This window comes from Nicotiana tabacum, chromosome 23 (genome assembly GCF_000715075.1).
Source record: "Nicotiana tabacum cultivar K326 chromosome 23, ASM71507v2, whole genome shotgun sequence".
Taxonomy (NCBI): Eukaryota; Viridiplantae; Streptophyta; class Magnoliopsida; order Solanales; family Solanaceae; genus Nicotiana; species Nicotiana tabacum.
Genome location: NC_134102.1, coordinates 11195821 through 11223486, shown reverse-complemented (window position 1 = coordinate 11223486; position 27666 = coordinate 11195821). Strand labels below are relative to the sequence as shown.

At 33.5% G+C, this 27666-nt stretch overlaps 3 protein-coding genes across 4 annotated transcripts; all 3 read left to right on the top strand.

Annotated features, from left to right (window-relative positions):
- Positions 1 to 3405: 3405 nt before the first annotated feature.
- Positions 3406 to 7264, top strand: LOC107802098 (receptor-like cytoplasmic kinase 176). The gene is made up of 6 exons (XM_016625539.2): positions 3406 to 3682; positions 4751 to 5049; positions 5218 to 5353; positions 5456 to 5598; positions 5690 to 5813; positions 6451 to 7264. Exons 1-6 carry the CDS (start codon positions 3631 to 3633, stop codon positions 6882 to 6884), a joined length of 1188 nt encoding a protein of 395 aa, XP_016481025.1. The 5' UTR covers positions 3406 to 3630; the 3' UTR covers positions 6885 to 7264.
- A 2315-nt stretch (positions 7265 to 9579) lies between these two features.
- Positions 9580 to 15412, top strand: LOC107802099 (uncharacterized). Its single transcript, XM_016625540.2, has 4 exons — positions 9580 to 9706; positions 10174 to 10311; positions 14220 to 14407; positions 14828 to 15412. The coding sequence occupies exons 1-4, from the start codon at positions 9660 to 9662 to the stop codon at positions 15019 to 15021; spliced, it is 567 nt and encodes a 188-aa protein (XP_016481026.1). The 5' UTR covers positions 9580 to 9659; the 3' UTR covers positions 15022 to 15412.
- Positions 15413 to 21875: 6463 nt separating this feature from the next.
- LOC107802097 (16 kDa phloem protein 1-like) lies at positions 21876 to 25144 on the top strand. Of its 2 annotated transcripts, none has more exons than XM_075246715.1 (5): positions 21876 to 22087; positions 22343 to 22411; positions 23510 to 23648; positions 23778 to 23913; positions 24836 to 25144. In XM_075246715.1, the coding sequence occupies exons 1-5, from the start codon at positions 22015 to 22017 to the stop codon at positions 24881 to 24883; spliced, it is 465 nt and encodes a 154-aa protein (XP_075102816.1). In that variant the 5' UTR covers positions 21876 to 22014; the 3' UTR covers positions 24884 to 25144. The 2 variants fall into 2 exon arrangements, with proteins under 2 accessions (XP_075102816.1, XP_075102815.1); XM_075246714.1 differs by having other exon boundaries at positions 21880 to 22087; positions 24833 to 25144.
- The last annotated feature ends 2522 nt before the right edge of the window (positions 25145 to 27666 follow it).

Here is a 27666-nt window from a genome sequence, read left to right as displayed (position 1 = left end):
TAAGAGCTACAAGAAGAGCAATTATATATATACCCACCAAAAATGTCTTCCACTTCCAATATGGGACAATGTCTCATTGTTAAGAGGGGAAACTTAAAATTTTACTCAAAATTTCATTTTCCCTCCATTTCCCATTCACCCTCATTTTAAGAATATTACATCTTAAAAATAAAACCTCAACAATCCCCCACATGAATGGGGAATGGCTATATCACGGAAGTATGCATGAAAAACTGTGTGATTTACAAGCAAGGATTAATTGCATCTGGATAAGTAGGTTTCCCTTTGAACTTTCCGTAGTAAACTTATGTCGGATATACTCGGTCAATCAGTAGTTTTAGTTCGAATTGTGCATATATATTATAAATATATTAATTAAGTATTTGAAATAAATAAATTATAATAAAAGTTAAAATTTAAATTCATAAAATTCAAATCTTGTTCCGATCCAAAAGTTGCTTATAGGTGCGTAAATTGCGTATACATATATTCTCTATCATGGTTATTTAAAATATCAGCTATCAACTGCAAAGAAATAATATATATATATATTACGGCATCGTTATGTCAAGTCTGACGTAAGTAAAAATGAGGTGGCTGCTCCTCCTTTCTTCTTTTATTTATGAGGCAATTATGAGACAACCCCCACCACACGTTAATTATCTTTTGTCCATTTATGAAAGCTAACTAAAGCTTCACAGTTTACACATTGGAATGAAAAATACAGTTGGTGCCACCTTAGTTGCAACAAATTGACTTTAAACAGCTAATCACACACCCAACATTAATTAACATTAATATAATGTATAAGAAAATATTTCAAATTTCTCTTTGTACCGTCAAAAATGGCTTAATTTTACACAATACACTTAGGGCCGTTTGGTAGGGTGTATAAGTATAATACCGAATAAGGTATTAGTAATGTTGTGATTAGTAATGCATGAGTTAATAATGCAAACATTAGTTATGCTGATATTATTTAATATCTACTATTTGGTGTGGTGTATTAAATATTAAAATTCGTTGCATGATTTTTATGAAAATTAGTTGTTTACAGAAATACACTTAATATTATTTAACTTTAAGGGACTTTAAGGATAATTTTATCTTTAACCATGCTATGCATGCATTAATAGCCTTGATAATTGATATTGCTAATACCATAATTTTGCTATGTATCAGTTATACATATGATAATACTAAATATGTTGTTAAACTAATACTTGCATTAGTAATACATAGGTTGAAAAAGTATACCAAATAAGGAATTAATAATACAAAAAGCTAATGCATACATTATTTTCTCTAATACATTCTACCAAACGACCCCTTATGATTTATTCATAATCTTGTTGTTAGCAAGTAGTCTTGTATTTGCTCTTGTCATTTATAGAAATTCAAGGGCCAAATGAACGGACTCTATATGTCCAAATTCTTCGAAAAAATAAAATAAATTTACCCCTTAATTTTATACTATAGATTTAAATTACATTCGGATTGGAGCTTTAAAAGAGGTTCACGGGCAAAAGCGATATTTTTCTTAACAACAAGGGTAATGGTGAACCAAAAATGCGTCCAAGGGTCTGAATGTGATCTAGTGATCAATGATTTAATTAAAATACCATTAAACCTAAGGTTCAAATTCCAGGAGGCAAACAATAGGTAAATACTTTTTGTCCGTCTAAGTCTTTCTTGACAGAGTTACCCGGTTGATGATGGGAGATAATAAATATTCCGTGAAATTAGTTGAGATATACGTAAATTGACTCGAATCCTAGGTTATAACAAAATTGGTGGACTAAAAGTTTGATGAAGGGCTAAATTATTTAATTTCAAATAGTATATGGATAAATTTGACCTTTTCCCTATGAATATTAGTAAAAGAAAAAGGGCTATAGCTCCTCATTTTCAATTAAAGGTCTCATTTCAAACTTTAATAGATAATCTTTTAATATAAAATGCATTATCGTGAAATGTATACAAATAATCATTTTTAGAGCATTTATTTAGAAATTATCCAGTACTTATTTTATTCTAAAAATTTAAACTAAAAATTTTAATTTTAGGACTTTGCGTTCTAAAAAATTTAACTAAAAAATTAAATTCACGATCTATTGACTAATGCCTAAATACCAGTCTCTCTAGAATTACTATATGGTGTCATTTCTACCGTTTTACCTCTCGAGTAGATCCATTCAAATTAATGGAATTAATGAATTTCAGAGATCAAATAATTAAATCTAAAAGAAAAACATAAACATAACCTTCTAGAAATTGAATTTTCCTTATCCAACACCGCAAACTTATTTGACTGTTCTTGATTTGATGAATCCAATGGTTGAAAATGGCTGCATCAAATGCACTCTTTGACTCTTTGTCTTCTTCTGCCCAGAGCACATGAGTGCCAGCAGCCACAAGATAAGCTTTAATGCCCTAGAAGCTAAGCTGGTCCTACCCTCCATTTACCGGGTGTGTGTGTGTGTGTATATATATATATATATATATATATATATATATATATATATATATATATATATATATATATATATATATATATTATTTTAATTTATGTGAATATGTTTAATTAAGTACAGAAGAGGAGTTTTGAAGCAATGATAAAGTTATTTTTGCGTGATGTATAGGTTATATATTAAATTGTGAAAGTAATCATTAATAATTGAACTAGAATAAGTTGTCTACATCGCACCCTTAAGGATACCTTTTTCTCGAAACCTGCATAAGAGAACTATTGCATCAGCCATTTGTTTTTTGTTTAATTAGCACATATGTTAAGAAGAAGTTAACATCTTTTAAAACTTAGGGTCGTTGGTCGAGAAATAAATTATCTTAAGATTAATTATTTCACCTTTCTATAGGGAGAAAATAAAATACTACAATTCCGGAATAATTAATTCCGCAATTAGTTATATCACGATTTTATCCTAATCAAACATGAGATAAACTCATCTCAAATTTAACTTTAAGATTAATTATCCCTTACTCCTTATGCCAAATGAGCCCTTAGAGTATTAGGTACATATATTTATGTATCTATAAAAACTGCTAGTTAAAATTAATGTATTTTTAGATAAGAAAAATTTATTCTCTTGGAAATGAACTAAGAAGGAAATAAGAGTTAGATTACGTGTATGTGAGCACGGTAAAGTTCGTTATAAGTTAATGATGACACATAAAAGATTATATTAATCCAAAGAGTACAAAAAGCCAACTGTTAGTAGTTGAATTGCAATTAAGTTGAGTCTATTTTATGTATGAATATTAGATAATATAAAGTATATGTGTTTGTATCAAAAAGCAAGTTGCAAAAAAGACTACAAAACTGACTAGACAAAGAAGAAAGGTCAAAGTAACCTTTTGTAGATTTGGCCCTTTGCCAAAGTTTTTAGAAGAGATTCTCGTGAAACCAACCCAACAAAGTGCCTTGTTTTTCTAACATATACTTACATTTTCTTTTCTTTTTGTTCACACTTCTTTGTTTTGGTCTTTTTTGGCTTTTCTTGATTTCCCTTTCTAAGTTTAAGTTTATGTAATCCTACAGTCTACACTCTGCCTTTTAGTTTCTTGAAAAAGAAGAAGAAGAAAGATTGAAGCTTTAGTTGCCAAATTTATATGGGTTCTTGTATCAGTGTTCGAATTAAAGCTGAGTCTCCTCTTCACGCTGGTAAATAGAATTCATTTAAGTTTATCTAGTTGTTGTATCTTATCCCACTTTAAAACCAACATCAAAAATATGTTAAATTAGCTGAGATATATTCACTGGTAAAGTTAAGTTTGTTTTTCTAGTACTACTATTTGTGGAAAATTTTGGTTTTTGTTATAAAGTTATCTTAGCTATAAAATGAACTTGGATTTTCTAATGAAACTGGTGGAGGTAGAATCTTTTTTACTACCTATGGAAAATTATGGTTTTGTTATAAAGTTATCTAGCTATAAATCAACTTGGATATTCTAATTCAGATTTTTCGTGAGCGAGAGTGTACCGGAATCAGCCTCTCTACCTTTTCAAGTTAGTAAGGTCTGCATACACCCTACCCTTTCAGATACCACTTATGGGATTACACTGGTTTTGTTGTTGTTGTTGTTTAGCCATTTTGATTCAAAACCATGGTGTGTTGTTTTATAGGTTCAGTTGGAAGAAATTTGTATAAGGTTTATGGAACTATTTCCTGGTTATTTCTGAGATCTATGGATCAGTATAGAGGCAATTTTTTTGTACTAAGATATTTGTTCCAACTGTCATAATTCAACTTGGATATTTTTTCAATTTTGATTTAAAATCATGGTCTCTAGTTTTTACAGGATCAATTAAAACAATTGTGTACTAGGTTTATAAGACTATTTCTGGCTTATATATGGGATCTGTTGGATCTCTATGTACCAAAATATTTCTCCAAACTGTTATGAGAATAGTAAAACAATTTTCTTAGGCTGCTATCATAGTTCAACCTTTTGTAGACAATTACTATGTTCAAGATTCTATAGCTCAGTGGAAATGAAGGTTGATGGAAAATTTCTAAATTTGGAATTATGAGTTCGAAATTTAATATTTGTTGGAAATTTAGGATCTTTTTGCATATATATATATATAATATATATACTCACACACACTCTCCTTGCGTAAAAAATGCTGGTTTCGGTTGAACCCGTAGCAAACATGCTGCATCCGCCTTTGTGACTATGACATGATATTACTAGAGATAACTGATAAGTAACCACGTTTCTTTTGCAGGAGCAAGTGATGGAAGAGACTTGAGTAGTAGGCTTTCATATTCATCGGCTCCGTTGACTCCTCGAAGCCAGAATGAGATCCTTGAATCCTCAAATCTGAAAAGCTTTAGTTTCAATGAACTCCGAGTAGCCACGAGGAACTTCCGTCCGGATAGTGTGTTGGGAGAAGGCGGTTTTGGTTGTGTCTTTAAGGGTTGGATCGATGAGCATACATTTAAATCTGCACGGCCGGGAACTGGTTTGGTTATAGCTGTTAAGAGATTGAACCAAGAGGGCTTTCAAGGTCACAAAGAATGGCTGGTAAATAAACTTTCCCCTTTAAATTTCCGAGGTTGATCAATGTATTAAAGGTGTATCACAATTGTTAAAGATAGAATATTTAACTATAATGTAGTTAGCTGGTCATGTTATCTGTGTCTTGATCTTGATAAGTTGATTAAATGGTTTTTTGGCAAACTTTTACTACAGGCAGAAATCAATTACCTTGGTTCGCTTTCTCATCCTAATCTCGTGAAATTGATTGGATATTGCTTAGAAGATGAACACAGGCTTTTGGTATATGAGTTCATGCCTAGGGGAAGTTTGGAAAATCATCTGTTCAGAAGTGAGTATAGCTTGTCTAAAACGATCATTCGTATTTAGGGACATCAATAATATCATCCATATAACATCATGACTCAACTTTTGTTATTTATATCTTGAACAGGGAGTACTTATTTCCAACCTTTGTCGTGGAATCTCCGCATGAAGGTTGCTCTTGAGGCAGCGAAGGGACTGGCTTATCTCCACAGTCCGGAAGCTAAAGTTATATATCGCGATTTCAAGTCATCTAACATTTTGCTTGATGCTGTATGTGAAACAACTTTTAAAGTTAGTCTTTTAAAAGTTTAAGAATGTTTGTGTAGTCCTCTTACAATCTCTCCATGCCACGAACTGACAGAATTACAATGCGAAGCTTTCTGATTTTGGATTGGCAAAGGATGGGCCAGTGGACGGTAAAAGCTATGTATCTACTAGAGTAATGGGCACCTATGGTTATGCAGCTCCCGAGTATATGGCCACAGGTAATACGTCCTCTCTTAATTTAGTTTATACATCTTTGGATTACTCCTTCAACTGTTTCTGTCCGGACATCCCCCTCTTCAGGCAATTTTGTTCCCTTTTGATCTTTGAAACGCACACTCACACACGCATATGTATATAATGCTTACACACACGTGTATATAATGCTTCTCTTAAGAGTTATCTATTCTCTTTAATTCATGATTGTCCTCTGTTTGTCTAAGATTCTTTCGCACTCGACGAGGAAGATTGAATACCATGTGTTCTAAAAGAAACTAGAAATGTATTGCTATTTGCCTTTTTCTGTTATATGATCCTATTCACCAAAATCTAGTCCTCTTGATCTTTAACCATTCATATTTTATCCATCTAGACATATTAAAGATAGATTATTGCGTCTACTAAAATGAATAAATAACATATTCATTGGCCCGAATCTCCTGTTTGGGATATTCTCTTAGCCATCTGAATTGAAAGAGCCGTGTAGGCTTTGAAATTTTGAAACTTTCCGCTTCTAAATATCGGGTCCGATATATCATTAGTGCATTTCCGAGTGAATGCTAGTATACCATTTTCTACTCTGATTTCCTGGAGTAAAATTTTTCTTCACTTTGTGATTTGTCACTTTCACCTGTGTAGGCCATCTAACTGCAAGAAGTGACATATACAGTTTCGGGGTTGTTCTTCTAGAAATGATGACAGGCCGTCGAGTGATGGACAAAAACCGCCCTCACGGGGAGCAGAATCTAATTGAATGGGCTAAGCCTTTTCTTTCCAGTAAACGAAAAGTCCTTCGTATTATGGATCCGCGTATAGAAGGTCAGTACTCATTGGAAGGAGCACTGAAGGCAGCACTTCTTGCAGTCAAATGCCTGGCATTAGAACCCAAATTCAGGCCCAAAATGCACGAGGTCGTAAAGGCACTAGAGCAACTTCAGAACTCAAATGAATCGGGAAGTCTCAAACGTGATCAAACGCAAAGGAAACATCTTAGAACCTGTACCGATGAAGCTTCAAGAAGAAAAACTTCGTCTTACCCGAGGCCAGCTGCTTCTCCTCAGCTTGTTACTTGAATTGGCATGAGAATGAATGACTACAGCTTTAACCATATATACTTACCTGAAATGAGAGAAAATCATGGAACATGTTACTAGGTAGACTGAATCTTGGAAACTAGGAAATATGTCGTAAATTTGTACCAAGCAACTTAGCAGTCTACAATTCTTAATTTGATCTAGCTGGAAATTTAGCATTTGATGTTATCTTTACACTGATGCTAAATAGCCTTTTGTTGTATATAACTTTTCAGTTTTTGAGAGCCAAAGATGTGAAGGAAAAGGACTTTTAACATTTTTGTTAAAAGTTAGTGAGGAATCATATAGGTGATCCTAACTTGTTTGGGACTGACGCATAGTTAATTTTGTGAAAAGAAAAGAGAAAAGAATTCTGCTCACGTTATGTTCTTCAGTCATACTTCTTTATAACATCTTTTTATAACAGTCATTCACTATATCTTTTTATAACAGTCATTCACTATAAAAACTAGTTTTTTTCCGAAATAAATATTTATGTTATGTTATACAATCAAACCTTTCCATAACATCTCAATATATCAGTCATTCACTATAAAAATTAATTTTTTTTCGGAATCGATTTTTATGTTATATTATAATATACAATCATCTACAATAACATTTCTCTATAACATCCAAAAAATATCAGAACAAATGAGACTGTTATAAAGAGGTTTGACTGTACTAAAGTGCTTTCAACTGAATTATGATATTTTCACTTCACTGGACTGTTTTGTGTTTCTGTCTATACTGTGGCCCTCATTTTGCAGGATCAAGCATTGCCTAATATAGAAGGGTAAAAACTTTTTGGCACCCAATATTTACATCAAACTACCTTAATTGACCATGGTTATTGAGGTGAAAATGTGCATTGGTTAACTATAATTTAGTAATAATAAGATATGTGATGACGGATTTATGTATTCATTTGATTGGTGTAAACATCATATCCCAGTAAGTTAAGTTTTCTTGATGCAAAAGTTCTCCCATAGTCTGAGGGAAAACTATAGGATCTTAGTGGTAGGAGAAGTGAAATATTGTTTAGCTAAATACACTGAATATGACGAGGTTTGGTACTAAAACTTTCCTTTGGAATATTAGCAGAATCTGTCTGTTGCATTAGTTGTCATAGTTTATTTGTACTGTCTTTGTTCCAATTTATATTATAATTGATGCCAATTATACTGCTTATACTGCTTTCACAGGTTTTAGAAGCCAAAACTGTTTAGTATTGTATACTATGTTTTTAACAACCAAAGAATAAACTAGTTTACAAGTCAAACAAATATTTAAATTCAATGTCTGCGGATAAAAAAGAGGTATTAATAATTCATAATTACAATTGACGTATAGTTATTGAGGGTAGAATGTCGATCGTTGAAAGTTAGAAAATTTTAAAGTAAAGTTGGAAGTGTAAATATTTATTCCAATTTTAATTTATCTTTTTTACCCAGCTACAAAAACTAAATTGTTAATAGTATTTTCGTCTATTATTCTTAAAACTTAAGACTTCCAATATTCCACTTTTTTGTGTGATAAGGTTTGGATTATGGATATCAAAATACTTAATTCTCAATGTAAGTTTGGATATAAAATTTTTAAGTTTTTCGAAATAAAATTTACAGATTTAGAAATAACAACAACAACAACAAACCGTACAAGTAGGGTCTGAGGAGTATAGTGTGTATGCAGCATCGAAGCCTTACATGTGCAGGTAAAAAGGCCGTTTTCGATAGACCCTCGACATTTAGAAACTACATATAAACAATGTATAAACAATTACTAATAGTTAAAATGTGGTAACAAAAATCTCTTTGATAATTATTATCACATAAATTGGATCAGAAGGAGTAGAGCTGTCAAAATGGGCTTGGCCCGTGAGGCCAATCCAACCAACCTGCTATTTGGTTAGGGTTGGGCTAGAATGTTTTTAGCTCATTTAAAACTGAGGCTTATAAGCCCGGCTCAAGACAATCCGCTGGCCCTTGAGGCTTGACCGAGGCTGGGCCTGGGCCGGCCCGTGAGCAAAAAATTAATTAGTTATTAAATATTTAATATTTAAAAAAAGTAAAATTTAAAAAATCATTAACTATAATCCCCATTCCCCAACCCTAGATTGCTCATTTACCCTTCCATATCAACTAAAATTTAGATTTTTGACATGCATGTAATATGACAAAATTAGTTTTTCTTTTGCTTAATTAATAACGAACTCGAAAAGTTTTCGGTGGCCAATAATAATCTTTTTTTAAAAGAAAATATTACTTCAAGTGGCCAATGATTAGTTTGGATTATTTTAATATATTATTAATATTTAAATTGCTCTTCAATATAGAAAAAGATCAATTTCAAATACGAAAAAAAAAATTGACCACTAGCAAATTTCAGGAATTTTTAAAAATTTATGGACTATAATGATGAAATCAGCAAATGCAAATGATGTTAATCCTAAATTAAGAAACCTCAGCATAAACTTATTGAAACAATCCCTGAATCTGAGGAAAATGAAAGAAAAGTATTAAGAAAATATTCATGTAACTTTAAAAAAGAAGTGCTAGAGATAATTTGCATTTCAATTACGAAATTCTTCGTCAATTATGAAACATTTTGTACGCTCTAAGCAAACAAAAGTTGTTTACTTTAAAAACAAAACTAAAAAACACAAAGAAACGACGTCGTTTAACCTACTGCAGAAGAACAATAAATTATAATTTACATAATATTTGATTTTGGGGGTTTAAGGGAGGTTTCGTGCTGAAGAGACTCACAAAAGACATGTCGGGGCGAAGATTTATCTCCTTCTTGAGTCGCAATCCATCACAGTAAGTTAATTTTCTTTTGAATTACCAATTTCATGTCATATTTAATTTTTCTTTTCTATGCTTATCACTTATAATAGAAGTATGTATACAGATTTGAGACTGAAGATACGGTGAAATGAATATAACAGGAATGAAATGGGTATAGAATATATATAAAGTGAACTAATTGAGGTGTATAAGGTGGATGGCGAAGCAAGGAATTTAATTAAGGGTGTTCAAAATCTAATATTATGTATTGAAAGTAATTTTTGACCTATGCACACAGTACAATTTTCTATATACACAGTATACAGTATGATTTTTAGACGAAGGGTGTTCAACTGAACAACTTTTACTGTATGTGGATCCGCCACTAAATGTGTGGTAACGTCAGGTATTTCATTAAGGTTTTTATTTAGAGTGGCTCCGCCACAGTGATTGATTGATTCATTGAATGATTAATTGATTGAGTAATACTTATGATATAGTTCGGAGAAAGTGGTGGCGGAGGAAGGGAAAGCGAAGACGTGGGGGAGAAGGATAGTGTCAGGGACCTTGATTTGCTTAACAGGAGGAGTTGCTCTAAGTGCTCTTGATGATCTCTCTATATATCATAGCTGCAGCAGGTTTACCCTTTTTCCCCCGGTTCTATCTTTTTTGCTCTTATCCTGCTGTTTTTTTGACAATATTAGAATACCTGTGTGTGTGTGTGTGTTTTTTTTTTTTTTGGGGGGGGGGGGGGTGCCTGCCTTTTTGCTTCATATTCACGTTTGTTCTTTTTCATCCTTTATGGTCTATGAGACTTTTATAATATGATTATGGGCTTCAATGCTCTTCAGCTGGATTTTTATGTTTTCAGTTGTTTTTTATCTGCTCGTATTAGATAAGATTGTAGTAAAATTATTATTTCCACTAGAAATTAGGAGTTCCCATTTAATAGTTAAGGAGGGAAGAATTCTAAGTCAAGGATCGATTTGACCCTATGCTTATACCCAAAATAGACCTTGGCCCCGGGAACTTGGTCCAACGTACAGTGCGGGATGTGTAGTTGGAGCACATCATGAGTTTGAGTCCTGATTGGTGAACCGGTTTGGTATTTAAGTAGAGAAGGATAAAGCGACGGGATCATTATCCACTGAGTTTACAAACCGAAAAACAAAAGATTTCTTCGTTGCCAATATGAATATATTCAAAATTGAACTTCTATTTTACATTTTAGATAATTTTGTGAACCTTGACTCTGGTGAGTTGAGCTCTTCTATATGATATAATCTCTGACAGCAAAAGTGATGGTTGAAAGCTCACCTTTTGAGATGCTCTCAACCGTGTTGCTGAATCTTCTTAAGCTATTGTTCAATATCTTAGTGATATGCTATTCCACCTTAAATTGTGAAGCAAGTCTAGAGCCAGACTTGGCATTTTATGTTAGTTCTATGATTCATCACAAAAGGAGAACAACCATTTTCACAACCACTTTGTTCGCAATAATAATGAGCCACAAGAGTGTTTTCTTGTTCTTTTCTTTTCTCTTTTGTGAGGAGGGGGCTGGGTGGGTAGGGTGGGGTGGGGGAGAAGGGAGATGTCTCCCGGATAAAAGAACTTGAGGTGTGCACTGGTAGAAAAGGAGAGAGGAAGAAGAATGATGGATAAAGATTTGTCTTAGTTCTTTTGGTACGTCATATTTTGTGGTATTAGATGTAAACCTCGGCATTTATTTGTACCATGAACCCTCCATATATTTTAGCTGAATATCACTGACTGTTTTTCCTTCTCAACCTTTTGGGTGTACTTTACTTTATTTCAATTAACTTCGTGTACACTATACTTTTTATATCATGTTTTGCTCACCTATTTGGAAAACTAGTATTGTTGAAAGGTTATGTTTGGGTTAAATCTGTTATCTTCTCATAGATGCCTTATAAATGATCTGCAAGTTGGCACTTTTATGCAGTGAAGGGTAAGAAGAAATGATAAAAGAAAGTCTTAGATTTCGGCTCCTCATGACTAAGGTTTATTAGCGAGGCGCAGATCTGATAAAAAAGTTTCAGATTTCCGGCTTCCACACTTTGGAAGGCTGTGAAGACCTAGAGTTTTGACTTTACAGCTAGTACGCCTCAACATCATCAGGTGTTGGTTATTTGAATCCTCAATATCAATTTCCCTATATGAGCCCAGTTTCGTTCCAATATCCAATAATTTTTCTTTAGGACAAATTAGGGGTTTTATGAAACTAGGATTCAGCCTCACACTTATTTCTACTTTAGCATACAATCTTTACCCAAACTAATATATCTTGTTTCGAAGACTAGACTTAGTGTAGGGGTACCTGCAATGACGAATCTAATCACACAGCTAGTTGATATCACCTATATGGATACTTGGCTTCCGTTGCATTTTATTCATGACTAAGTGATGCATCACTAAGTATGAGTTGTCTATTATATTTAGGCACCATAATCCTGTTTAATTTCATCTCACCCCATTTCTCTTATACTGACTAAACTTGCAGCACATCTATTATTTCTTTACTCTATTTATCACAACATCCTTGCCCTCTAGAGTATATCTCCATAGTTCTAGCTTGTAGTTGACTTTTCACTAGCTTTGTCAATTAACAAAATCGTTTGCAAATAGCTTACACTATAAATATCCATCTTGTTTTATCAATCTCTCACTAGAAATTCCTATGGTAAAATGTGCATGAAATCAATATAAAAGAAACAATTCTTCCCCATCGCTAAATTAGCAACTCCTGCTTCTAAAATGGAAGTTAATATTCATGAGGGAGAGAGGTAGGAGGCTAGAAAAAATACAAATCAGTGGCCATATGGTTTGCTGGGAAAATGAACATAAGTTGTGATTAATTGTTACATAAATTCTTGTTAAAATGGTGGTGTTAGCCTGGATTTCGCTTTTGTTTTTCAGCATACACTAATGTTTAGGTAACGGTATCCATTGCTGTTTGTTTGATTTGGGATACCAAACCAAATCGTAAAAGTACCTTTGAAAATTTTCCAGACCAGAATGCTGTTTTAATTTTGAAACTATTTTGAATCAAATTGTAGTACTACTGTTTGGTTTACTGTTGAAATCGTACTATTGCTCCCGTTCCCCCTTGCGCCCATCTTTTGGGTAAAAGGCGTTGGAAAACAAATTGTGATTTTATGTTCTTCAATTGGCACAGACCCTATGCCTAGGTGACTGGATGATTACCTAATTATCCTATAAATTGAAGAAAATTAAGAAAACATAAAGACAAGACAAGGAAATAAGTCCATGAAAGCTCTCGTTCTGACTATAATATTAAAATTTTCCTCTTTCTTTGCATATCTATGTCATTTACGTGTACTAGCTTTTGTGTTCAGAAATTATGACAAACCTGTTTAATGTTTCTATGTACATGTATATAGCTTCAATAATGTTTCAAAATAAGGAGTTAGTTGCTTGTATAACGCCTAAGCTATCGAAGTATATTAATCAGTCAAATGACGGAGCAACATTGATATTTTAAAGAGAGAAGAAAAGATGGACAAGGCATTGAGTGCAAACTGCGGTGCCCTTAATGGGCTTGCTTCGATGAACACACAGAATAACTAGGATTTAGCATGAAATTAGCCTAAAAGGTTTTTCTTAATGCTGATCTTGCTGCATAAATTTACTTCTTTGAGCTCTACAATGTCCATAATTTTGGGCAGCAGTGGTTGACATCTTGTCTGTCCATCTTATGAAAAGTAGAAAGTATCTCTAGACTATTATAAACATGCAACAAATAATGTGTATGACAGTGTATTTGGGAACAGTGTGCATTCAATGCCAGCTAATTCAACTGGCAGTTTGTTTGAAGCTTCACTTAAGCTAGCCATCAATGCTTGGGTTTGTAGTTTCTTTGAATTAATATATTTATTTTGATAAGGGTTATAGTTTCCTTATGAAATTTTAGTTTGTTTATCCATTCTTCCGTATTCATCTTATCCCTTAGTTGTAGTGCATGAAATTTCTTCTGCGTATTTCTGACCAAGTTTTACAAATCATGTCCCTGAATAATGGAGCTAATTGCAGCTGTCCTTTTTATGGTTTCTGGAATTTTGTATGTGATGCTAGTTACCATGAAAAGGGCAGCCTAGTGCACGAAGCATCCCGCGTTCACACAGGGTTTGGGGAAGGGCTGCACCTCGAGAGGGTGTAATATAGGTAGCCTACCCGGATGCAAGCATCAATGCCTGATTCGACGTCTCGAACCTAGAATCTTACATGCTAGTTACCATGATCTTACAAATTTCTTTACTGGTGATGCTTTAGATAAAACTGATCTTTTTCTTCTATATTCCACATATTTCCTATGGTGGTAAATTTTAACATATACACACACACACATGTATATATATATATATATATATATATATATATATATATATATATATAAAAAAACTGGTATCTGTAGGGGTAGCGAGGGTTTTGATGGGGGTTTACTGTTCTGTATCCTGGCTATTGAGATTGCAATTTTCTTGTTTCATCCTTTGTTGTTCTTTTGCAGCAAGGCCTTGGAGAAAGCCAGTAAGAACAAGACGATTATAGATGCTATTGGGGAGCCCATTGTTAGAGGTCCTTGGTATAATGCATCATTAGCAGTAGCTCACCAAAGGCATTCTGTATCATGCACATTCCCTGTCTCTGGACCACAAGGCACTGGAATTTTTCAGTTAAAGGCAGTTCGTAATGGAGGTTTGTGCTGTTCTTTAAATATTGCTTGGAGTAGACATTCTCTGTCTTTTTTTCCCATTCCCAGATGCGTTGTGGAATATTTTATCCGTTGTTTTTGAGTCGTGGTGGTGATAAGGTCAAATTCCTGCAAAAAGTTCCAATCTTTTCCCATTATCAACTGATAAATCTATTAAGTAGAGCAGATATTTCTTGACTATCATAGGTATCTTCAGATTGCTTAGCTTTCCATTGAGAACGAGGAAAACGGAATATAACTAGACTAACTGGGTTTTTTGTTTTCGAATGAGTTGCTACTACTTTACTGTAGAGAAAAGATTAGAAGAGAAAGACGTTTATTGTTACATACAGGTTCATAATTGTCTCAAGATACTTGTTCTACTTGTCTAACTAGTACTGCTGTTGTTTAACTACTTGGAGCAGAGGAGAAATGGTCATCATTTTTACGACCAAGCGACTGGGAGATACTCATTATGGAAGCTCTTGTACATGTCCCGGGGAATGAAGAGAAGCAGCAAACGTTTCGGATAAGGGTTTCAGATGACCTGCCTCCACCAGCTAGTAACTCGTCCACGGATTGCACATCTCAGGAATCGTGTAGTGTGGAGAAGAAATGACCTACATCTATTCTGCCATGCTTGCTGCTCCCAACCTCACATCCTCCAGTGGGGCTCTTCTAATTTTTTTCATACAAATGATAAGAGGTTTGCACATTTAGCATTGTGAAATTCCAGTTCCAAGCACCAAATCTATGCTTGCAGGAAAGATCGGATCTTGTTGAGGCAATTACAGAAATTCTCCGGTGGGATATACTTCTTTTTTAAATCGCCTAGTCTGTGATTCATTTAAATTTTAAAGCGCTGTGATTAGTGTCATTTTGTGTATTTGATTACTGTTATGAGAACAAAAAAGTTCTTCATCAAACTGTTGATTTTGGCAAGGAAAGTGAAACCGTCCTGTAATTTTTTCCAATCAATAATGGTTTTCATTGTAAATGTTATTAGAAAAGTTAAATTATGGTGGATGTCTACTCTTCTCCATTATCTGCATAACTCACACTACTCTAATACTTATGGAGTTATGATTGTAACTCCATGATCTTCCTCTATGATCTTCCTCTCAAATACTTAATGACATGTTCAATGACATATTTACAATAGTGATTCTTCACTTTTCATGCATATATAAAGGCCTTGTAATAGATAAGAATAAGAAAAGAGATACAATTGAAGAAATAAGAATCTCTCATCTCTTTCTCTCTATATCTCTTAGCTTGTTTTTTCTTGTTATATATTGTTATTTTGAACTATATTTCATAGCACAGTATGAGCACGAGTCTCTTAAAAATTAGTTCTAAAAGTCTAAAGAATGCACCGACGGAGAAACTTTATAGTGCACAGATACATTCTTCACCCTTTCTAAACTTTCCACCTTTGCATTAAATTGTGTGCAATATGTGTACTTGTTGATGCATGAAGTTTTTTGTGTTGGTACATCATGTGAAGTTTTTTTCTTAATGCTTATGATTAACAGGTCATTAGATGTAAATAGGAACTACCTGTGACAAGTAGTGAAACTTGAGATGCTATGATTTTCAGTTGTGCTACAAATTTTACTAATCTTTATTTTCTATTAGTGCTAACCGATGGGAGTGCTTACATGAGATATGCATGTACTTCACTATAATTATTTCGTATCTATTCAAATTCTGCTATGACATATTTTATATGTGGGAGCCCAGCAATATAGTTGTTTTTAGACAATAATTTTGGTTTAAGTTTCTCTAGTTGGAATATGGTGTCTTGCTTTCTTTTACGTGTGAAATCAAGGAATATAAGTTTTTCTTTATTTTCGGGTTGCTTAGTGATTTGTTATTTATACTTTTCTTATAAGCTCTCCAATTTAAATTCTGAGTTATGCAGGGAAGTAGGAAAATATGTTTTGAGCTTTTGGATTGAAGGATGCGGTAGAGGACTTGTGCGGTAATATGTAAATTAAAGTGTTTGGCCTTCTTGATGTCTGTACTAGCCTTCCACAAAGATTTAGTATGAATTTGTCCATCGACGATGCTTTCCATAATTAAGTCTTGTGACGTGTGATGTCATTACCATTACAAAATTTTAAGAAATTTATGACCACCATACATGATAATATTTTAAAGGCTCGAGTGAGAGTCCTAATGAATTTTGGCATATTATGCCAAAGATTGAGAGGAAGATGGTGGGTTCAAGTCCCAATGCTTTATGTTGATGAAAAGAGTGAAGCGAATGTGATAACAGTATATGATAAGTCTGAAAGAAGACAAAATAATTTTTCATGACTGTATGAATGTACGAGGGTATGACAAGAGACAAAATAATAATTGACACCACTATGGTAACTATAAAAGGAGAACAATAGGGGTTATTAAAGTAATCCTTCAAAGGGTGAAGGCAATATTTACCATCAAATTGGTATGAAAAATTTATAAAGCACGTCGCGATAGTTATACTCCATTATTTGAAGAGAATCTCACTTATAATAAGCATTGAAAATGCAGGCTTATTCTTGAAGGTGAATATAGCAATATGCGATAAAAAGAATGAATAAAGATATGCAATTGCATGATTGAATGAATACCACACAACTCACCTCTAAGGGAGGTTTGAGTGGTCGCCTACATGTGATACGCCAAAAATATTTTGTTATGCCTTATAAAAGGTTATTAAAGGCAAAATTAATGCAAGAAATGATTTTGTTTATGATGATTTTGACTATAACAATTATTATTATATGGTTTTCTCCGTAAATGAGACATTCACCATATGGATAGTGTGGCAAAAGATCTTGTAGTATAAAATCAATTAAAAGCTCCGAAAGAACTAATTTGTTACTACCCGGATGAGTGAAATTGTTCATGACATTGATATTGTAGTAAGTCTCTAAAGAAACTTTTTGATTTTCAAATATATTAGCTAAAGTGGTTGGCATATTGAGACTATACATGAAAGGAAGATTGATTATCTTCCTATTACTATAATCATACCAGGTAAACATGAAAGGTTACTCGACTTTTCTTCTATTGCACTACACAAGTATAAGCATGGTGATGGAATCACATGCCACAAGTAAATTAGAGGTTTATTGAAACAAATATTAGTTGGCATGACCGGTACCATTCCGGTTCAATTATGATGCGAAAATTAATCGAGAATTCACATTGGCATATATTGAAGAAATAGAAGATTCTTCAAAAAATTTCTTGTACTGCTTATTCTCACGATATACCAGTTAAGGTTGGGATTGAATCCCTTGATTTCTGGAACGAATAAAAGGTGATATATATATGGGCTCAGTCAACTGTCATGTGGACCATTTACTATTATATGATTTTAATAGATGCATCTATTGTATGGTCACATATGCGTTTGTTACCAACTTACAGTTTAGTTTTTGCAAAGTTGTTTGCTCAAATTATTAGAGCACAATTTCAGAATATAAATTATGATAATTTATCTTGATAATACTGGTTTAAATCCAAGTTGGTTTAGCAGAAATTGTATGCCTCCAATTATAGCTAAACCATTGGTTATGAGAACAAAACTTTCAAATCTTTTTTAGTATGAGATGTATTATTTAATAGACAGTAGCACTTGTACGCATCTAGCCAACAAGTTATGATAAATACTCCCTATCACAATCGGTTCAGGGTCAGGAACTAAATAATTTTCATCTAGAAATATGGATGTGCTATATAATTTAATTATGCCACCACAATGTACAAAGATGGGTTCCCAAAGAAGGTTGAGAAATGTGATGGTGATCCCAACATCAGGGGGAGAAAATGTGCAGCTAAAAAAGTGATACGTGGAATGAATTATTATGAATACATATAGATCCTCGTAAAAGAAAATATGAACTTGAAGTTCAAGTGATAATTCATTTGCAAATTATTGCCAGACGCATTTGCTAAATGTCATATTTCAGTTGCTAATGCTCCAAATAGAATAAACTCCACGAGGGACAAAATCTATGGCACGTAAGAAGCGTAACAAACCAATCGATTTCAAAGATAAAACTCTTTGAAGAAGGAGATGAGCAAATGTTCAAGATGGTCATAATAAAGATGCAAGTGCTCTAGAAGAGTATCACGACATAACACTTCATAAGACCTCATGGGAGAGGCTCAGGTACCTGAAAATAATGAGATCTCGATAAGTTATGTCTTTATTGAGTGATGATGGAACCGATGCAAAATGATCGTCGGCGATATTGTTAATATAATGTAGCGCTCAATATTATTAATATTGACGAGGATCTTGGGCTCAAATCTGTCATGAAATTTGGACAGATAAATGATTGGCCAAATGAAAAATACTCAATAAAAATTGACTTCACCTGAAAAATATGAAGTTTGACGGATAGTCCCAACACCTAAAAGTATAAAGCCAGTGGTGCTATAAATGTGTTCTTGTACGAAAAAAGTCGAGTTGATAGACATAAAGACAACATGTGACACAAGAAGATTTGTAAATATCCTGGCATTGATTATATAGAGACATGTTCTCCTGTGGTGGATGTAGTCATTTTAGGTTTTAATCTGACAATACATGAAAAACTTGATATGCGTATAATGGAAATCATTGAAGGATTTAAATTGTTTTGAAACATATTAAGGTTCCCAAGAAATTTATTAAATAAAGTTTCAGCAAATTCTTATGTGAATTAGAGCGATCATGGCGTACATGAATTATTTTTGTGTCTAGTGCAATTGGTGCACTAATGTATCTTGCTAGAACTATGAGCATAACAATATGCAAGCAAGATATAGTTTTATTCCTATATGAAGATATTAGAATATTATTAGGATTATATTGCAAAAGGAATCCTTGATATATATTTGTTTATTCTAACAAATATTGCCAAAGTTTTGTTGGTTATGCAAATGCAGACATTTTCTGAAGATCGTTATTCAAACAATCTATTTGTATGTGAGGGTACTGCCATATTATTATTTCACAAGGCAATCAATTATTTATACTTATTCAACAATGTCAATATACTAGCAACTGATAAATCAAGTCACTCAACACACAACCTGTGTGTGCCTTTACTTTGAAGAGAAGACTCCAATAATAGTGAAGACAATGCTGTTTGCTTATCTCAATTGAAAGAAGGATATGTCGAAGGAGACAGAATAAATCACATATTTCATTAAATTTCTTTATCAGACACAATCTTCACCGAACGATGAAATAGATGTTCAATGAATTTGTTCGCTTGATAATTTGGTGATTCTATTCAACGAAGCATGATCAACCTCAACATTTGAGAAGTTGGTATACAAGATCGAAACACATCATCTAGGTGAAATAAATTGATGTTTTCATCAGGGGGAGGCAAATACACGTTGTACTCTTTTTTCCTTAGCTACGTTTTTATCCCACTAGGTTTTCCTAGCAAGATTTTTAACGAGGCACCAAGCAATGCCTATTCCATGATATGTATACTCTTTTTCCTTCACTAGGATTTTTTTTTCATAGGGTTTTTTCCTAACAAAGTTTTAACGACGCACATTATCTATGGACATCCAAGGAGAGTGTTATAAGAAAAATTAAATTATGGTGGATGTCTGCTCTTCTCCATTATCTCCATAACTCACATTACTCTAATACTTATGGAGTTATGATTGTAACTCCATGATCTTCCTCCATAATGTTTAATGATATGTTCAATGACATATTTACAATAGTGATTCTTCACTTTTCAATATTTTCATACATATATAAAGGCCTTGTAATAGATAGGAAAAGAGACATAATTGAAGAAGAAATAAGAATCTCTTCTCTCTTTCTCTCTATATCTCTTAGCTTGTTTTTTCTTGTTCTATATTGTTACTTTGAGCTATATTTTATAACAGTAAAATAATTATTCTTGCTAGTTAGAGCAATTAGTTTGACAATTATGTTAGAATAATCAATGACCTCACCAACTAGCCTATGGTAGTTGAGAAGTCATTAAACAATGCTAATTAAGTGTGAACTCTGTTTCTTTGTCCAACAAAGCAGATGAACAGTTCAATTTTAAATTTGAAACGTACGAAGCTTTCTGAAAGCGACATAATGATTGGCTTACCAGCCAGTCGATTTCCTGTCAACCAGGTCAGACTTTCACCAATAATCAAGAATCTCTATCGTGTTAGAGCTTTGAATATATGAAAATAATTCTAATTAGGAGCGCTCTCCTCGGCCTTATTCACTCGTAAATAATTCTAATTAGGAGTACTAGTAATTATTAGTATATTCAAATCATCCCTCCATTAAGATGAGGCGTTCCAAAAAATAAATTATACAACTTCCATAAATATAATTTTTTTAAACTCTTCATACTTTAACGTAGATGTGATGTTTAATTTATTTTCGACCATTACTTTAATTAATGTTATTTTTATCATAATTAATATATTATAGATGTTAAAATAATATTATAAACTCTATATATGCAGGCAAACAATTTATCACATAACTAATATACTTCTAAATAATTTCATGATCAGAAGGAAAAAGTTACAAGCATCCAGCTTCTAGCGTGAAATTCCCTAAAAAGGGAACAAATGCCACGACCGAAAGACCATTTAGCTACCATACAAAAAAGGATGGTTGGAAGATATGATCCTTTACCTTTAACGAGGTCTCTAGTTCGAATCTTGCAAAAATAAAAATAAAAATTGATGCTTATGAGTTTAGAATTTTAATTATTTTAAGTCCCTAATTTCTAAATTAATAATTTGTACATATTTAATAAATTCTTAAAGACAAATACATAGTTTAAACTAAGGACCCGTTTGGCCATAGATTTTGTCAATTTTTTTCCAATTTGTTTTTTAGCAAATACATGTTTGTTCATATATTTTATTCATATCTTTGCAAATTTCCCAAACCCAAAACCAGCTTTGACCCAAAATATTACTATTATATTTTTTAAAAATTATCCCAAACTTTTGTATTTTATAAAATATCCCACAATTTATTATTTTGTAACAATATTGCTTTGTCTTCTCGGTCATCTGATAGTGTATTATGTAGTTCATTATAAAAATGATAGTTTTGTACCAAATTTATTTATGTTCAGGATTATGGTTTGTGATAATGACAATGAATTTTATTAATGAATGTACTATTTGATATTTGTGATAGTTTTTAGAACTCGTGGGTATAAGTCATGTTTCATGTTTTTTTTTTAAAAAAGTAAAACATGTTTTGAAAACTTATGTCCAAACACATTTTCAAACCAAACTTCATTCAAATCACATTTTTTAAAATAAATTTATAAATATTTGACCAAACGCTAGCTAAAACTATTGAATTCGACCGTATTTGACCGAACATGAAGTATGAGAGCCCTAATAGGAACACCCTTTTAGAAAATACAAGTTGGAATCCATGATGTGATTTGATAAGCTGGCAACTTACAAAGGAATAATTAAATTCCCACCTTATGTCCACTCTCTAAAGACTAGAATCTCTTTGAATTCTCCACCCATATCAATTTTGACTGCTAATTTCACTGTTAACATTCAGCCATTCACAATTAATTTCTTTGAATCATATTCTCTTTTTGGAAGGTGAGAGATGTCGACCATCTTTGGAACAATGGAGGTCAATATTGTCAACGCTCGCGGTCTCAAAAACAACGAATTCTTGGGTATTTATTAATTCTATCAAGCTGATCTCTAACTCCATAAGATAAAGATAAACTTTGCGTATCCTCTCCAAATTCCGCTTGTGAAAATATTAGATATATATGTTGTTGTTGTGAGATCAGTTTTATAGTCCATTACAAATGTTTTTTCAATTTGGTCTTTTTGTTCCGATATATTGTACTCTAGTATTGTAGTTTTTGCTGTTTACTTGCATAATACTAGTGCACATTAATTTGGTGTTGTTGTATATGGTGTAGGCGGTGGAATAGATCCATATGTTTTGATTCAATATAGAGCTCAAGAACGTAAGAGCACTACTGCAAAAGGTATTCATTTATTATTTCCATTCTCTCTTTTTTTCCCTATAAAATAGAATGGTGGATATACCTTTAGGCCAACAGATGTATCACACTTATATATCAAAAATATTTTTCAAATTAATTACATACACAAAATGCTTCTTACTAAGAATATCTTTTTGAAAAATACTATGCTAAAATGCTAATTTTAGAAGCTTGACCAAACAAGTTATAAATCTGATTGGACTCTTTAGCCCCGCACTACGATAAGATGCACAGTTTCCACTTCAGGCCAGAAATTTGAAGTAATTGCATCTGATAAAATAGTAATCTCATTATTCTTTTTTAGGGAAAGTGCTAAATTCAACTTTGAAATATAAGGAAATTGCTGTCATATTGTAACCTGTTCATATGTCGTGTGGGTAACGCACAGAGTAAATGTTCTGCTATTTCGTTTTCTAAAGCTCTAAGAATAAGAAAATATCGGAATAGTACTACTACTACCGGTAAGACTAGGAGAAACTCGCAACTACCTATCAACCTTCAACCTTTATTCTTGACTTCCATACCTTTCTATTGAGGGTCATGTCCTCGTTAAGTTGAAGCAATGTCATGTCCTCTTTAATCACTTTTCTCTAATATTTTTTTGGCCTACCTCTACCCTTCCTCGTACCCGCCATGATCAACCTCTCACACCTCTTAACCGGGGCATCTATATATGTCTATCCTTTTCACCTGTCCGAACCATCTCAACCTCACTTCCCGCAACTTGCCCTCCACAGGTGCCACTCCCACCTTGTCCCTGATAACTTTATTCATAATCTTATCTTTCTTGGTATGCCTACACATCCATCTCAATATCCCCATCTCTGATACTTTCATCTTCTGAACATGAAATTTCTTGACCAGCCAACTCTAGACCCATACATTTTTTTTTTTTTAAATGTATCTGACCATAATGTCTTACAGCAGCAAGGTCTTATGTGATATCATGAGTTATCCATCTTCTGTTTTTCCGAGTCAAAATACTTTCAATGACCAATACATGTTTGAATTGTTTAAAGGGAATTATATAAATCTATTTTAATTACAATTTTCTCAAACTCTTGCTCACTGACAATGCAGGCCAAGGCAGTAAACCAGAATGGAATGAGAGGTTCAATTTCAGGGTAGAGTATCCCTCTACAGATAAGCAGTACAAGCTTATACTTAAGCTCATGGATCATGATACCTTTTCCTCAGATGACTCTCTAGGCGAAGCGACGTAAGTAATTTTCGTTTACATTATCATATCAGACTTGATACGAAGATTAATACAAGTTGTCGTAAGTCAATTTAACTAGATTGTCAATTATACTATATTGTTTACATTCAATCAATTGTGCACTTGTAGTATTTATTTGAAGGAATTGATTGAATTGGGCGTGGAGAATGGAAGAGCTGAAATTCATCCTCGCAAATATAGTGTGGTGGGCAGTGATCAATCTTACTGTGGGGAAATTCAAGTTGGCCTCACTTTCACCCCTAAGGTATTCTTTTGAACCCTCAGCTGCAGCATCGGGAACTAGGAATTTCTAAGGGGTATCAAAATAGAAAGACATAAATACAAAAAATAGTTAAAGGGATTCAACATATAATATAGATACATAAAAATAAATTTTTATCTAGCTATAGTGTGTATTTTCCGGCCAAAGGTGTCAATTGACACATGTTAGCCTAAGGTGGCTGAATCCAACCAAACTTTACAAACCTTGTAGTCTTACTAAATCTTGGTAAAATTTTCTTGAAAACTTTAATTTTAAAGGAAAAAGGAAACTAAAAAGGCGAGATAGCAAACAAAATCGATCAAATGAAAGAAATCTACGTGAATAGAAAGCACAAAATAAAGTACTCCATCCGTTTCAATTTAGATGAGTTAGTTTGACTTGAAACGAAGTTTAAGAAAAAAAAGAAGACTTTTGAAACTTGTGGTTTTAAAAGCTTAAGGGGTAAAGCCTTTATAGGGTCATGACATTTGTATGATTATAAAAACTTCTCATTAAGGGTAAAATGAGTAAAATAAAAAGTTTAAAATTAAATTATTTCCAAATTTAAAAATATGTCATTTATTTTGGAACAGACTAAAAAAAAAGTAATTCATCTTTGGAACGGAGAGAGTATATATATATATATATATATATATATATATATATATATATATATATATATATATATATATTCTATTTTCACCTTACAAAGACACAATCAACTTGAACGAGTATAACTTAATGGGATTTAAGGCCGGTCCATTTTTGGCTATAAATTTAACCTGCGATATATGGTTATAACCGACACATACCATAGATTGTCTTTAATAGATGATCATATGAATTTTTAACGATGCTTCTTTTTTTTTTTTCCCTTCCCCCTCACGATGTAATGGCTCATGATATGTTAAATATTTGACAGAAGACAGCTGCAGAAGAAGAATATGGTGGATGGAAGGAGAGTGACTGCTGAGTAATTAGCAGGGGGCGGAGCTAGAGTATCGGGAGTGGGTTCGGCTGAACCCAGTAACTTTGTATTTAGCTTAAAAAATTCATCAATATATATAAATTATTAATTTAGAACCTAGTAACTTAAAACAATTAAAATCCCAAACTCATAAGTTTTGAAATCTCGAGTCGGCCTCTGGCAGTTAATTCCTATATGTATTTGCCAAATTTTGTACACTTTGCTGTTGTAACGTAAAGATGAAGATATTCACAACTTTTTCTTATATTTATGCTATGTTAAAGTGATTGTTCGTTACTTAACAAAGCAATTGAAGTTATCTTAAGCGTAAGAAAAGCTCATTATAATGCACCATATGCAAGTATTGGAGAAGAGTACAAACTTACGGCAACAACAACAACCTAGTAAAATTTTACTAATGGGGTCTGGGGAGGGTAGTGTGTACACAGATCTTACCCCTACCCCAAAGGAGTAGAGAGGCTGTTTCCAAAAGACCCTCGGCTCAAGAAAACAAAAAGACAAAAGGAGACAATATTAGTATCACCACAACAATCATAGAAAAAATAGGAACACCATGAAATGCAGAAGAAAGATGCAAAGCAAAAGCGATAGCTAGTAAATAGGACATGCACTGAAAAGCGAAGTAGTAAAACACAACATTGTCACTAGCTATCTTAGACAAAAACCCTACCTGGCTAGTCTCACAATGGTACGAAGTAAGTCAAGACTCAACTACATCCTAACCTACAACTCTAATACTCGACCTTCACATCTTCCTATCAAGTGTCATGTCCTCGGAAATCTGGAGTCTCGCCATATCCTGTCTGATCACCTCTCCCCAATACTTCTTAGGCCGCCCTCTACCTCTTCTTGTGCCCTCCACAACCAGCCGCTCACACCTCCGTATCGGAGTATCTGGGCTTCTCCTTTGAACTTGTCCGAACCATCTAAGCCTCGCTTTCCGCATCTTGTCATCAATGGGAACCACGTGCACCTTCTCCCGAATAACATCATTCCTAATCTTATCTATCCTAGTGTGCCCGCACATTCACTTCAACATCCTTATTTCTGCTACTTTTATCACTAAAGAATAGAATACACACAAGCGTTAATCTTTGCCAACAGTCCAGTATTTGATTAACACTACTAGAAATTTACTAAAAACCGACCAAAAATACCGACCAACGTTGGTCGGTTATGGCAAATTACCGACCAAAACGTGACCATTACGGTGTGGACGGTGTTTTGATGGTCGGAATGGCTTACCGACCAAAGTTGGTCGGAAATTACCGACCAACTTTGGTCGGTATACTTAAAACGACCATCTGACAAGTTTAATTACTTACCGACCAACTTTGGTCGGAAACATATTTTATTAATTTAATTTTACCGACCAAAGTTGGTCGGTTTAACTAAATTATATTTTTTTTATTAATTATTAAAATTAAAAAAAACCGACCAACTTTGGTCGGTAATTAAAAATATATATTTTTTAAAAATAATTAAAATTAAACATTACCGACCAACTATGGTCGGTAATCTCAACAATGCAAGCAAAATACCGACCAAAGTTGGACGGTAGTGTTGAATTCTGGGAATTCAATGTTCATTAACCGACCAACTTTGGTCGGTATTTTAGAATAATTTATTTTTTTTAATTAAAAACCGACCAACTTTGGTCGGTTTTTCTGGGTTTAATTTTGGCATAAAATGCCTGTTTTGGCAGCTACACCACCTGCCAGCATACCAATACAACAACACAACAACAACAACAACAACAACAACAACAACAACAACAACACAACAACAACAACAACAACAACACAACAACAACAACCAAAATATTCAATAAATACTTTAAAACTAACAAATTAAAGTTCAATTGAACATAAAAATCCAAAACCAAGTTAAAACTAATTATAACTAGTTCAAAACTGGTTCTATTTGTCTAGTTCAAAGTATATAAAAGTCAAGGGGTATTTTCTACAACATCATCATCACCGTCTGATGAACTTTCATTTACAAGACGATATATAGAACGGTCTTGTGGAGGACGGGAAGCACGATCACGGGGAGGACGGGAGGAACGATCACGAGCAGGGCGGGAGGAACGATCACGTGGAGGTCGACCCTCTGGAGATGACTTAGGAGATCGGGGCAACGGAAAAGCTCCATTAGATAGGAGAGTTCTGATCTGAACTTGCATGCCAAGGAATTGAGCATCTCTAAGCCTTTCTCTTTCCTTGGCCGCTTCTAGCTCTGATGTGAGCTTTGTCACTGTCTCCCGCATAGCGGAGAGGCTCTCCCTATTAAGTTGCTCGCCTTGTGAGGAAGTCCCTATTCCTCACATTCTACACTTATAGCGATGTAAGTTTTTAGTAGGAAGCCCGTATACCTTCTCCCATTTTGGACCGCCAACAGACTCCAACCATATTCTTTCAGCATCCTCGTCCGAAGGTTAGGTTGGCTCATCCGATTCACCAGCTAGATGACTACGGATGAATTCCTCCACGTTACTTTGGTAGCGACCCTATATTATTTTAAATTAAATCAGTATTTCAAGTTTTTTATAAAAGTAAATTATAATACTTAAATAAAATTGAAAGCTTACATATGCAGTCGAGGCCCGGTCCTCGACCCACCTATCTTGATCCCCCTCTTTCTTCTTCTTCACAATATGTGTCTCCTTGAATAGCTCATCATGACTCATTGGACGCCCATACTTCTTTTTCTGAAAATAAATTAATTTAGTTAATAAACAGAATAGATATACTTAGAAAAGTAAAATA